At 44.0% G+C, this 12,127-nt stretch overlaps 2 protein-coding genes across 12 annotated transcripts in view; one reads left to right on the forward strand and one right to left on the reverse strand.

Annotated features, from left to right (window-relative positions):
* Positions 1–2,565, forward strand: part of PPEF1 (protein phosphatase with EF-hand domain 1) — a 40,034-nt gene extending 37,469 nt beyond the window's left edge. For all 11 annotated transcript variants that reach the window (XM_017812257.1, XM_017812266.1, XM_017812267.1 and 8 more), the window contains 3 exons: positions 288–451; positions 1,094–1,178; positions 1,660–2,565. In XM_017812257.1, the coding sequence (XP_017667746.1) occupies positions 288–451; positions 1,094–1,178; positions 1,660–1,853 (443 nt within the window). In that variant the 3' untranslated portion in view covers positions 1,854–2,565. The remainder of the gene's footprint in view (positions 1–287; positions 452–1,093; positions 1,179–1,659) is intronic.
* A 691-nt stretch (positions 2,566–3,256) lies between these two features.
* LOC108495985 (phosphorylase b kinase regulatory subunit alpha, liver isoform-like) overlaps positions 3,257–12,127 on the reverse strand; it is a gene marked incomplete at its 5' end in the record, with an annotated part of 28,846 nt that continues 19,975 nt past the window's right edge. Inside the window, 4 exon segments of the mRNA XM_017812268.1 lie at positions 3,257–8,022; positions 8,532–8,732; positions 10,120–10,173; positions 11,671–11,838. Of these exon segments, the coding sequence (XP_017667757.1) occupies positions 7,849–8,022; positions 8,532–8,732; positions 10,120–10,173; positions 11,671–11,838 (597 nt within the window).

Genomic DNA, 12,127 nt, shown 5'->3' on the forward strand with positions numbered 1-12,127 from the left:
CACTCTAACTGCAGCTCAGCTGAAATCTGAAGTACTCTTTATGGCATAATCTGTTTTTCTCAAAAGGTGTTAAAATATGCTGAACATCCTAATAGCATTGCAAAGTTGTTGAGGTTGGGAGGCATCTGTGGGTGCTCTGCTCATTGTTATGAGGGCTTTTATCCTGGGGTTAAGAGAAAATATTTGTGCTTCGCAACTGTTCTTAAGAGCAGCTGTGAAGGTGTGCTGGTGACTGACGTGCCTGTGCCATGTTCCGCTTGTAACCACAAACTGACCCCTTCTGGCAGGCTGCATTTCTGTCCCTGACTGGGCTGCAGCAATGGAGTCTGTCCTACAGCTGGAACTGCCCTGGAGGATGCTGCGGCCTCGGTTAGCACAGATGAACCCAGATGGACAAGTTGACTTCATGTCATGTTTTTATGATTTGAAAATGGATCAACCTATAAAAGAGGTAAGGATGAAAACACCTCCTCACAAATCTTGGAGGAACAGCTTTTGGTGCAACTTGAAGCACAAGACAGTGGTTTGGCCAATCAGGTAGACATCTACATCTGAACTAGTTGTCGAACTTCCTTTTATAGTCACTGGAAGAAAATGAGCACTGCTTGGGTACGAATCATCATTCCCTGCTAAGGTAGATGCTTAAAATAGGTTGGATGAATCACATGCTAGAACTGCTTCTTACTTTCCGTTGACTTTCAAGGGCGTTTAGATAATGTAGCTGAGGAGATATGACAAATCTTGCCCAGAGAACTCAACCCTCCTTGAAACGAGCTTTTTAAACATGCTCCAGAGCCAATTCCCTATACCATCTTCCCTAGATTATCCGTATTTCCACAAATAATTACTGAAGGTAGGAGGTGTGAAGGGCTCCTTTCTCCCTTGCTCTGCCAATCTGAAAGTGACGGGGTTTATCTGATTATTCCTCAGGGCAAGGCACAAAGTGTTATTCCAGGGAACTTATGCGTAAGGATTTTTTTTTAACATTTGACAAGTTAAATTAGGAAAATGGAATTGGACTGTACATATTCTGTTGGTTAAACTAACTCAAACCAAGGTCTGAATGTCTTCCTGTATGCAATTTCAAAACCAGGCTCAGCCAGCTTTGGTGGAAACACTGTGCAGATACAGAAAGGATTTGGAGATCATCTTTAACATCATTAACAAAGATAACTCGGGTAAGTCTAGGTAACTTCACTGTACTGGCTCTAGGAAGCCTATACTAGTTATTTTTTCCCCACCGTGTTTCCTCCATAAGGCTTCTAAATATAGAGGAAGCAGAGGTGATGTCATTTTTCCAGTTTAGTGAAGACTAATTTAAGCAGTCAGGCTGCAACCATATAAGGGACAGTGCACAGAGCCTAACTTGACAAAAAATTCTCACATACCCCATCTCCAATACCGGCTTCACTCTTCTGGAGGCTCTTTTTCCCTTCCACTCTCACTCTCATGAATTACTGCTTTCTCAATTCCTCTGGCAAAAGCATTTGACCATTATCTAAAGTAAAAATGTACTTGAGTCACGAAAGCACAAAACACACCAAAGCCAGGGTAGGCAGGTAACTTTCTTGCAGGGAGAGAGTGTGCATGTATGTGTATTTGCAGGAACGGGAAACATTTTCATACCAGAAAAAGCAACCTGCTGTCTGTCTCCTTTAGGTCTGATTTCTCTTGAGGAGTTCAGCCAGACATGGAGACTCTTCACCTCTCACCTGGGAATTGATGTACAGGATGACTCCTTTGACAAATTAGTCCTGAGTATAGACCACAACAAAGATGGCCACATTGACTTCAATGAATTTTTAGAGGCCTTTCACTTTGTTCACAGAGTTGAGGAAAAGGCAAACTCGTGAAAAGGCAGAACTTGTGAGCTGTCTTGGAAGCTCACCTTCCTGTCCTTAGTCATAAAAGGGCTGCTCGATACAGTATGATATGATATGCACTGAGGTCACCGTGTAAGCCTTTATGTAGTCCCTCCTGGATGATATGTACCTGCAATGAATGAGACAGAAGAGAAGAAAACCCACTAACAGCATTCCTGTGTCACTGCCACACACTGCCAGTACCTTACAACTTACCCTCCCCCATGTCCCCCATTAATCTAATCTGTGAACACTGCCAAGGTCACACCTTCAATAGTGTAGGAAGAGACTTGGGTTTATTTCTCTCAGTGGTCCTTGGCGACAGCTGAGAGCACTGGTGACCACAAGGAACATATCAGACCCTCCCTGGTTATGAAACGGGCACAAGAGACACTGACTATGGAGTGTCCAGTGCAGGAAAGGAAACCAAGGAAGAACCATCTAGTTAAAATAGGTTGTTCTGCATTTAAATTTGCTCTTTGAGTGACAGAGTGGAGCTAAATCATTCCAGGTCACTGTCTATCCCAGCTATACAGACACAACTTGCAGGATCTTGGTTGAAAGGTGTTTACACTTGTGCTAAGTTTCCTCTTACGACTGGTAACTTTTTGCCACATTTGTTGGAATTTGGAGCTAAGAAACAGTCATAACTCATCACCTTAATGGCGACTAAATCCATGGCATGTTAATGTAACATACAAAAGATCACAAAATAAAGCTTTAGCTTTCTGAGTAACGTCTAAGTAGTTAAGTGGGGTGTCTTTTTGCCTGTATTTGGGTAGCCTGCCCCTATCAGCGTAGAACACACTTTTCCTGAAGATGAACTGGGTTTCTTAAAAACAAAGAAATGAGTATAAACACAAAGTAAACATATTTTGGTATTATGAACCTAAATATTCTTGCATATAGATAAACATAAATTCTTTACCAAGAAAGGGGAACCGAGAAATTCTGAATTAGAGTTTTTCAAATGCAGCAAGATGGAAAAGTCCAATGCCCCACCTGCCCATCTCCTTTCCCCTACTGCAAACCAATATTCCCATTCCTGCCAGTACCACCCTGTCAGTTCCCGGGGGGAGAGTCGAGAGATCTGGACTTAATTCTTTTGCATATAACACTCCAAAAGCAACACTGGGTCAGGAGCTTTTTGGTAAAAGTATCACCTCATTCAACCTTAGTAAATACTATGCACATAATGTGCTTTTTGGGAAGGAAAAGGTTTCAGTCTAGTCCCCCTTTAAATTGTATTAGCTAAAGATGAGCTAAGTAAATCAGCTTGGTTTTATTTAATAACAGTGTTGAAAGAACAAGGAAAAGCATCCTTCCCAGTTTATCATCACAGAATGTAACAGCAGCTAGAGCTTAAGGCACTGCTCTCTCTCTTAGATCTTATTTTTTACAATTAAATCCAGAATACTTTTCCAGAAGTATTTTGTAACTTGACAGACAAATGAATAAACATGCACACACTTATTTCTATTGCTTTGGGGGAGGGGGAAAGAAAAATCTTTAATAGTGCCAACAAAATTTACAATAAAATGTTAATGGCATTGGTAATACTTAATGTCTGTTTCTGGCATGCAGTTATGCTGATCTATGCACTGTGATGATCAGTCCCACCTTATTCCAGTGGAGTGACAAAAAGGCTCCACTTAAGATGGACAAACACCACAGTGTCTTGTGGGCTCTTGCTTCCCACTGTTGGCTTCCATGCTGTAGGTGCAAAGTGACAAGGTGGAATGGGATGGTGAAGCCCTGGAGTCCTCCTTTGCCACCCATCCCAGTAAGGAGGACAAAGCCAGGGTGTGCAGCAAGGCACAGGAGCTCTGAAACATGACTGACAGCATCAGTTTAGATGTCCCCCTCTAATGACACATTCCTGAAGATGACATAAAGTTGAAAGGGACTCGCCTTGAGGGATCACTTCATGAGAGGGGATGCCATGGTACAGTCGCAGTGCAGTGCTGCACTCGGCAGGCAGTAAGAGGCTTTTGGGGATGCAGCACTGAAGTATGAGAGGAGCTGAGTTACTGAGCCAAAAAAGAAAGCCCCTGTCCTGTCAGCTGCTGGCAGCACACAAGAGCCCTCTTACCCCTGACAGAAGAAGGGGGGGTGGCAGAGGAGTAACTGTGAAACATCTAACACCAGGAATAAATGCCACTCGAGACTGAGACTGGGAGTGGGAAAAAGCCCTGCTGCTTGTACTTAAATCAAAACCATTTGAGCTGAAGCTCTTCTATAACCCCACTCCCAATCCCTTTTAGTCACAATTCTATGCAGTGGCCACTTAATATTGCAGATGTGACTGGTTCTTTGAGCAGGGACTGAATCAATCTGCAGATGAGTGCCCAAACTCTCACCCTACAGCTACAGATGCCACCACTGGTGGCATCTCTCTCCTGTTTAATGGGCAACTCTGCTCCTAACTGTGGACAACACCAGAAAGTGGCCAAGGTTGCACCTGGACTGACCCAGGCTCTGGCTTCACTCAAGCCCCTGGCTGCTGCTGGAGGGGTGACACAGTCCTGCAGTGCCCTGTGCCTGCAGGGGGCAGCCCAGGTGTTTCACCAGTCACCACAGAAAGTGGCCAGGCCTTTACAGGGTAGCTAGGGATTGTGCAGCTCACCTGCACCTTCCAGAAACAAGCAGGCCTCTTTCCCTAAGGAAGGAAACTACAATTAGCAGGAGAGAAGCCAGGCAAACTTTGTACTCCACCCATTAAGTTTTCACATTTACCTGTGGGACCAGCAGCTGAGGGAGATCAAAGGTGCTTTTGATCTGTCTAGTTAGACAAACCTGTCTCCTTCCCTCGGCAGCAGGGAGAAGGAAACAGCCATGATCAGGGAGCAGGGAGGGCACTGGCCTGGAGGAGCTGGTTTGGAGCCAGCATGTGGTATGAGCTCTGAGCTGGACACCCATCATCGTTCTGGCCAATGGCCCCACCCAGCCCCATTCCTCTCTCCAGGCACATCTGGCTGCCTCCAGCACTGCGTAGGTGCTTCTGACCCCACAGCTGCAAAGTGCTTAGGGCAGCAGTGCCTGTCAGGCTGGGACAAGCAGCTCTCAGGTGGTCTATTTTAATTCACTAATGCCCTTGTTTCTGAGGCACAGGATGTGTCTGTTCACCTTTGCTTTCTTTCCATAAATGCGCTTCCAGGGACTGGAAGCTGGCAGTGTCATCCTTTGCTGGCTCCCCAGGGAAGCCGCACGGCCAAGTTGAGCCTCTGCCAATTAGCTCAGCCCTACACAAATTGCAAAGTCGTCATGTATTTTATCTGTGAGCACACCCTCCTCGCTGCCAGTGCCAGCTCTGCTTTGCAGCAGCCTAACACACACCAGGAATCCTCAGCAAAGCAGGGGGTCTGTGTAAAACCTTATTTGCTTAATTAGGTTTGCACTACAATGCAGCTCTCCAAGTGGAATGAGCTGCAAGCTGAAGCTGTGCCTGACCTGGAAATAACACAAGTTTCCCTTCCCCTAGCTGTGTGTTTCAGAGTCCCAGCTTTCACCATCAGCTACCTAAACTCTTCGAATTACCACATAAATACTTTTCAAGTGCCTGCATTTCATGTGGTAACTCATGATAATCATAAATATACCATAACCTGGTTCATACTGTGAATTTCATACTAAAGACACCAATGACACTGCCATTAAAAAAAGAAGTGTTAAGAGGTGACCAGGTATATTAGGCCATACGTTTCATTGTTTTAGACTTCAAGGCAGCTTAATGTAAAACCAACTACATCACCCTTCTTGTTTCTGAAAACAAGATCACGCTGTAGGTTAAAAAATAAAATAAAATTAAGAGTCTGAATGAAAATCATCTTGCATCTCTCACAATCTAGGATTCAAAAACAAAAGCAAAAATAACAGCTACTAGTAAATTTTCATATGATACTGGGTAGAACAAGAAACCATCACACCAGCTCTTGTGTGCTCACGCTCTGCGCTGTCACATCTGCTTAAACTAGACAAAGGATTTTACTTTCATTTACTGGGAAACAAGCCAAGTAAGCTCTCACAATACATATGAAAAGGAAAAAAATCCAAACCAAACCATAATGAAGGCAAACCCCTACAAAACAGGCACCATGCCAATAAAATGACTTCCACATCCAAGTGGTAATTGCACCTGAACTGTCACTTTATGCTGGCCACTCCACAGGCCCATAGTTCTCATGGTGGTTAACACAGGGTGTCTCTGGAGCACCCAATCCAAGGGTTCCTGGGCCTCTGGACTGCCAAACTCCTCTGGTCTCTGCAAAAACAATAAATCACTTCCTAAGGCCTCCCATGCCTTCACTGTCTTGAGGCAGTGCCCAGACATTGCTACAGCAGCATCGAGTGTGTAGAGGGACAGCAGGCAGGGTGGCACGGCCATCAGGGGCTCAGCCTCCTTGGGACCATGAGTGCTGGCAACTGGCAAGTGAAACAGGGTGTTGTCATTTTGTCAAGGTCTTTCAGATACCTGTATAAAACTGGAAACAAAAACCTCACTCTCAAAAGCACCACCCACCAATGTTACAAAAAAAAAAAAGTTTTCAAATCCTATATAAACGGTATAGTTATGTTTTGAATAAGTGAAGGGGAGGCTCACAGAAATATACTTAATCAGGCTTATTAGCTCAGAAAATTTTACAGGCCTGTCTGCTCTTTTCCCCTCTATCAGGCAAGACAGAATTGCTCTGATCCCTGCTGCTCACGTGGCAGCAGTGCTGGCACACCTCCACACTGCTGGGGGAGCCTGTGGCCACGGAGAGGCTAAAGCTACTGCCATATTCCTAAGCTGTCAGCCAGACGCTGGCACGTGGCTATTGACAAAGGCAACAGTGTCAGCACAAGGAAAATCCTGCCTGGGGTACAGCAGGGGTTTCCTCTCCAGAGGCCGCCTACCGCTGTTTTCAGTTTCAGTGGCCATGGGACCAGTGCCCTGCAGGACACACCTGTTCTCCCTGCAGCAGCTCAGAGTTTCCAGTGGACGGATTCAAGGTGCCAGCATTAACGTGGGAACTGTCTGAAGGGAGATTTCCAGGCACTTCTTACTATATGTGACCAGTGCAGCTTCAAACTAAAAAGAAAAATTAAAAAAAAAATGGGAAAGGAAAAAAAAGAGAAACATCAAAGCCTTCCATAAACTCACACTGTGCTGGAAGGGCCACAATTATGCCATTCTTAACTCTGAGGCTGTTTGCAAGGGAAATAATTGGGAGACTTGGAAAGGGTGCTTGAGTGGAAGCGGTTTATCTTGCTCCATTCAGAGGAAAGGATTACAGGCATAAAAGTGTCTGTCACCTTGGAGAAGCTGGAATCTTCAGATTTTGCCTCCAAAGCCTCAGGGAGGCAGGGAAGGAAGCTGTCTTCTTCAGATTAAAGACAGATGCAGTTTCCTGACAGAGGCTATCCTCTCAAATTAGTGGATATTGCAAGATGTTTGTCTCTATTGCAAGTGAGAAGAGATCCAGGATAAACGTGTATGAGAAATATCACTGGGTTATTTCAAGTTATTCCTATGCCTCTAATTTACATTTCCCTGGATGTTTCACATTGTGCATTAGTGATTCACAATGATGTACATTTACACACAGCAGGAGAAAAATTAATGAATTCCATCACTTCCCTTATTTGGGAGACTCTATGCCCGAGATACAGCTCCCTTGTTTTATTATGCCTTTTGATCTCCACAGAATAATCTGTTTTCCCCTTGGCAGAACTGTATAATTCTTTCTAATTTACTATGAATTACATTTATGCACTTTGGGCAGAATAAGCCTCATTATTTGTTATTTCTTTCACACTCTCCTAAAACTGGGCCAAATTCCAGCTCCCTGTCCTCCGTAGGTAGGGCATGCACAGAGCATGGTCACCAGTGTCCAATGCTGAGGTAGTGCACAGCACACACACAGGCAGCAAGTAACCGTGAGGTTCACAACAGGGAAATGGGGAGAAAGAGCTTCTGAGCCTTCCCTCCCGCACAAGGCATCACTTACTGCATGGCACAGCCTGTGCTAGGCAGGAAATCATGTAAATAAATAATTATGGCTTTTGTTAGGTATGTCATGGTGCCATAGGCCCCGCTTGGAGCACTATCATAAAAAAAGTGGCAAATTCCCGTGGCTATGTCCTTCTCCAAGATACTGCCAGTAGCTCCAAATGATTTCTGAAAAGACACAAGCAAAGAAGAAGGGCAAGTTAGGCATGCATGTTTATTTATTAGAAAAAACCCACCACGTTATGATTTTCCATTTGTGCTGAATACTGAAAGCAATTCTCCTTTCCCTCATGAAAACCTTAATCAGGATTATTATAGGGCCCACATGACTTAGTTGGATCAGTGTAAGTAAATGAAGAACATATAACTTCACAGATTTTTGTCCTTTGGGGGGAAAGGGTGGGATTACTCAAATATTAGTAATTCTAATGCCTTGACAAAGCAAACTCTCACTTCAATCTAACAATATACTTCAGAGCTTGTTAGCCACTACAATTTTATTCCATTTAAATCTCTCACAATTCTTAAATTAGCTTTCCGAATGTATTTCCAGAAGATACTTAAGTGATTCTGTCTGTCTTTGAAGGGGAAGGAACCAGGCCATCACACATATTTAAAAAGGAGCAGGAGATAATTTTCAAAGGAGGAGACTTCCCACCACTGCCCTTTAAACTCACCAGCTCCTGCAGAAACAGGTCATTGGCCATGTGCACGATTCGGTCCACGTGGATGATGCCCCCGATGCTGTTCACCTCGATGTCAGAGAGGAACGTGAGGACCAGAATAGCTTCCACCAGGAGCTGCCTGTACTCAGGCTGGGGGACGTGGTTCAGCACCGACTCCACGTGCACAGCAAACTTGATTTCGCACGGGGTCATCTGGCAAGTTTGAGTGGAAATAGAGAGAAAAACTGACAAATCCAAAAGACTAGTTCCCCACATCCTGCAAGCTCTGAAGCATATGCTCCTCTCTGCACATGGGGGCAGACCGACTGAAGCGAACGAAATGTTTGTGCTGCTTTAGCACTTACAGAAAGTTTTCGTGTTGCTAGACCTTGATTCTGCAAACAGTTACACAACTTCCAGAAGCTGCTCCAGCCCTGCAACCCATCATATACACATCTCACTTACATACAGGGCTGCTGATGCTTAGCTGGCAAATTAACTCTTTGCTCCTCAGGCTGTGATCTCACACACTCTGCCTTGTAAGTGTCTCTCTGGCATCACAGGTTAGTTGCAAAGCCAAACTTACTGATAAGTTTTAAAAATAACCACCTGCTTAGAGGGGTGATTTTTAAATAAGCCCCTAAAGCTTTGCCATGCAGAGGTATCACTATACTGTTTGTAGAGCATCTTAATTTGCACTGGCATATCTCTGTGGATGTTATGTTGCCTTAGGAGGTTTGTGCTTATTTTTTCAAATCCTTTAAACAGCAAAATTAGATACTGTCTAGGTCTGACAGGCTAAAAATATAAGCCTATTTACCTACACAATAGGGATAAATAAAGCTCTCCTTTCTGAATAAAAAACCCAAAAAGCAACATTTAAATTTGGCAGAAAATTCCAGCTCCTCTCCTCAGCTGTTGCCATCATCCCTCAGAAGAGAAGGAAGCCAGAGACAAATCCAAGGGAACCAGACAGGAAAACAGTCTCAAGCACACAAGCACCTCTCTTGTTCTGATGGATTACTGTTCACAAGAGTTTGTTTTATAGATGTGAATTCGAAACTTGCCAGAGCACCTAAAGGCAATTGAACTACAGAAAAAAATGTAAGGAAAGGTTATGGAATTAAAGAGTCAAAGCTTTGGTTAGAAACAATCATTCTTAACTGGTATTTACTTTTGAGACTGTGAAGCCAAAATACACTGGCTGGTGTTGCAGCATATTAAAAAAAAGTAAGTGGCAAGGAACATGTCTGCTTTACTCCAACAGGTCTGCACTGTCTCCTCACCTCCCCCCAACGAGGACTGCCATCAGCCACACTCTCTCAAGCTCTGCTCTGTGGGCACACGGGGAGAGTAAAGGTATCCAGAAGGCAGGCTCAGCAAAGGGGAAAACCTGCCAGAAACACTCTCCCAGGCCTGCCTGGGAGGAACACATCTGCACAGACCTGGGGAAGCCAGCAGAGGTGCTGAGGAAAGTCCAGATGTTCTAACCTTGAAACCAAGGATCTGCAACAGCATCCCTGCTGCATGTTACACTGTCACACCCAGCATTCAACACATGGGGAGAAAATCACTGCAAATTGTTGGCATTTTACTGTACCTCTCTGGTGGTTGAAGAAGGAAGGACATACCCATCAATGGACAGACCATGGCACTGAAACAACATTTCAACAATAAACAGAAATTACAGTTCTTGCAAGTAAATCTTCTGAGAGTTTCTCTTTTTTTGAGCCAATATGTAACAACTTTCAGACAGAAAAAAACAAAGCAAAAACCCCCAAATGAGACCAAAAAAACCCTGTTCCAAAATATTATATTTCATCTATGCTAAAGAAGTTATTATGTAACCTGGCAAACATAAGAAATAGCCTGACATGACACACAAGAGAGTGCTGTGTTCCAGTACTTTAAGAGAGCCACTACAGTAAGAGGCACACAAAGGAGGGAAACAAATTAATGAGAACATTCTGCTCAAAAGGAAGTAGAAATAAGGTAACATGAAAGCATTATGGACAACAGACCACAAAAGCGAGAACCTTTCTCATTTTCCCTAAAACAACCCTTAGTTACGCGTTTCAGATCCAGGGCACCACACCTCAAGGGTGTCAACCAGTGGGGCAGAGGTGGTGTTAGAAGTACCAAGTGACACAAGGAAAGAGTGACAAAACCTAAGTGGTGAGAAGGCAGGCTAAGGAGTGACATATCTGAGTACCTGAGGTACAGAAACACACACCAAGAAGAGGAGACAGATTTTACAAATAGTCCAAAGAGATCTGAAGAATGAAATACTGAAAACAAATTAAATAAGCACAATTCATTTTAATAGCCAGAAAAAAACATACAAATGCTCCTAGTTATTAAGTTAGGTCAGAAGTGATGCTCAATCTACTGAAAGATCCCATTAGTAAATAGCCAAGAGGTCACATATGACTCATCTTGGCTGACATCAACACTAGGAGTTTCAGTGTAACTGATTTTAGAAGGACAACCAAAACCAGCCTAAACTAGTGACGCAGTCTTTTCCCAACTAAGCAGGCATGAACAGCTCAGTGCTGCAAGGTCCTGAACACTGGCTCACATTCAGCAAAAAAACAGGTGCATAATCACTGTGAAAAAGGTAAAAATTCATAATTTCCCTCTCCTCCTTCCTGGAGAGTTGCTTCAACACCTTTCCAAACCCCTGATCTCTGAGGTGCTGGCAAGGACTTACTTTTCACTTGAAAATAAACAAAAAAATGTCAAGAATTCCATACAGCTCAGAAGAGCCAGCAAGAGATCTCAAGACATTCTGGAAGAGTCAGTGCAGTTTCCTACTTCATTCCTCACAGCCCTTCTGAACTGGAGCACAGAACTGCATCGCACTGCAGTGCCCATCAGCTGCACTGACAATGTGCATTAGGCTGTGGGATGCAAGTTCAGCCAAAATTCAGCGTTGGTGGTTTCAGAAAAAAACAAACTTTCAAAAAAACATGTGAACTTGTGTTAATGGAGCCCTTTTATGTTCAAGAGACACACTTCCACTAATGACTCTCATTTCCACCAGTCTTCCAGCTGAAGACCAACTCCTGGCAAGATGCTACCTCTGGACTACCACTTCCCCAAGTTACTGTGCAGCTTTCTTGCTTCCTGCCCTCCATAGCAGCCAACTTACCTTCTGAAGGATTTTCCACACTTTCTCATAAAAGCCAACAGGAACTCTGTTAATAGCACCATCAAGCCTCCTTCTGCGCAGCCACTGCCCCTTTCGGTCACCCCAGCTCATGTCTCCACTGGAGCCAGTAGGAGAAGTACTGGTGGGAGATGATGGAGTGCTGCTCCTCTGTAAGGACATTAAAGCCTTGGTTAATTGCCTTCTACCACCCCAAGTGGGTGTATTGACCATGCCTGGTCAATACATTTTTGTTATAATGCTACCTCAGAACCAGGGGGAAAATACAGGCCATGGTGTCAGACAGGATGATGGAGCAGGATTGATCTGTATCTCTCCCCTTCAAAACAAGCTTCACTTCTCGAGTACTTCAATAATTTCTCAACAAAACAGGCAAGCAGTTCAACACAGTAAACTTCAGTGCTTGGTTTAACACAAGGTCTGACTACTTTAACAAGCC

Source organism: Lepidothrix coronata, unplaced genomic scaffold, assembly GCF_001604755.1.
Source record: "Lepidothrix coronata isolate B3197 unplaced genomic scaffold, Lepidothrix_coronata-1.0 Scaffold35, whole genome shotgun sequence".
Lineage (NCBI taxonomy): Eukaryota > Metazoa > Chordata > Aves > Passeriformes > Pipridae > Lepidothrix > Lepidothrix coronata.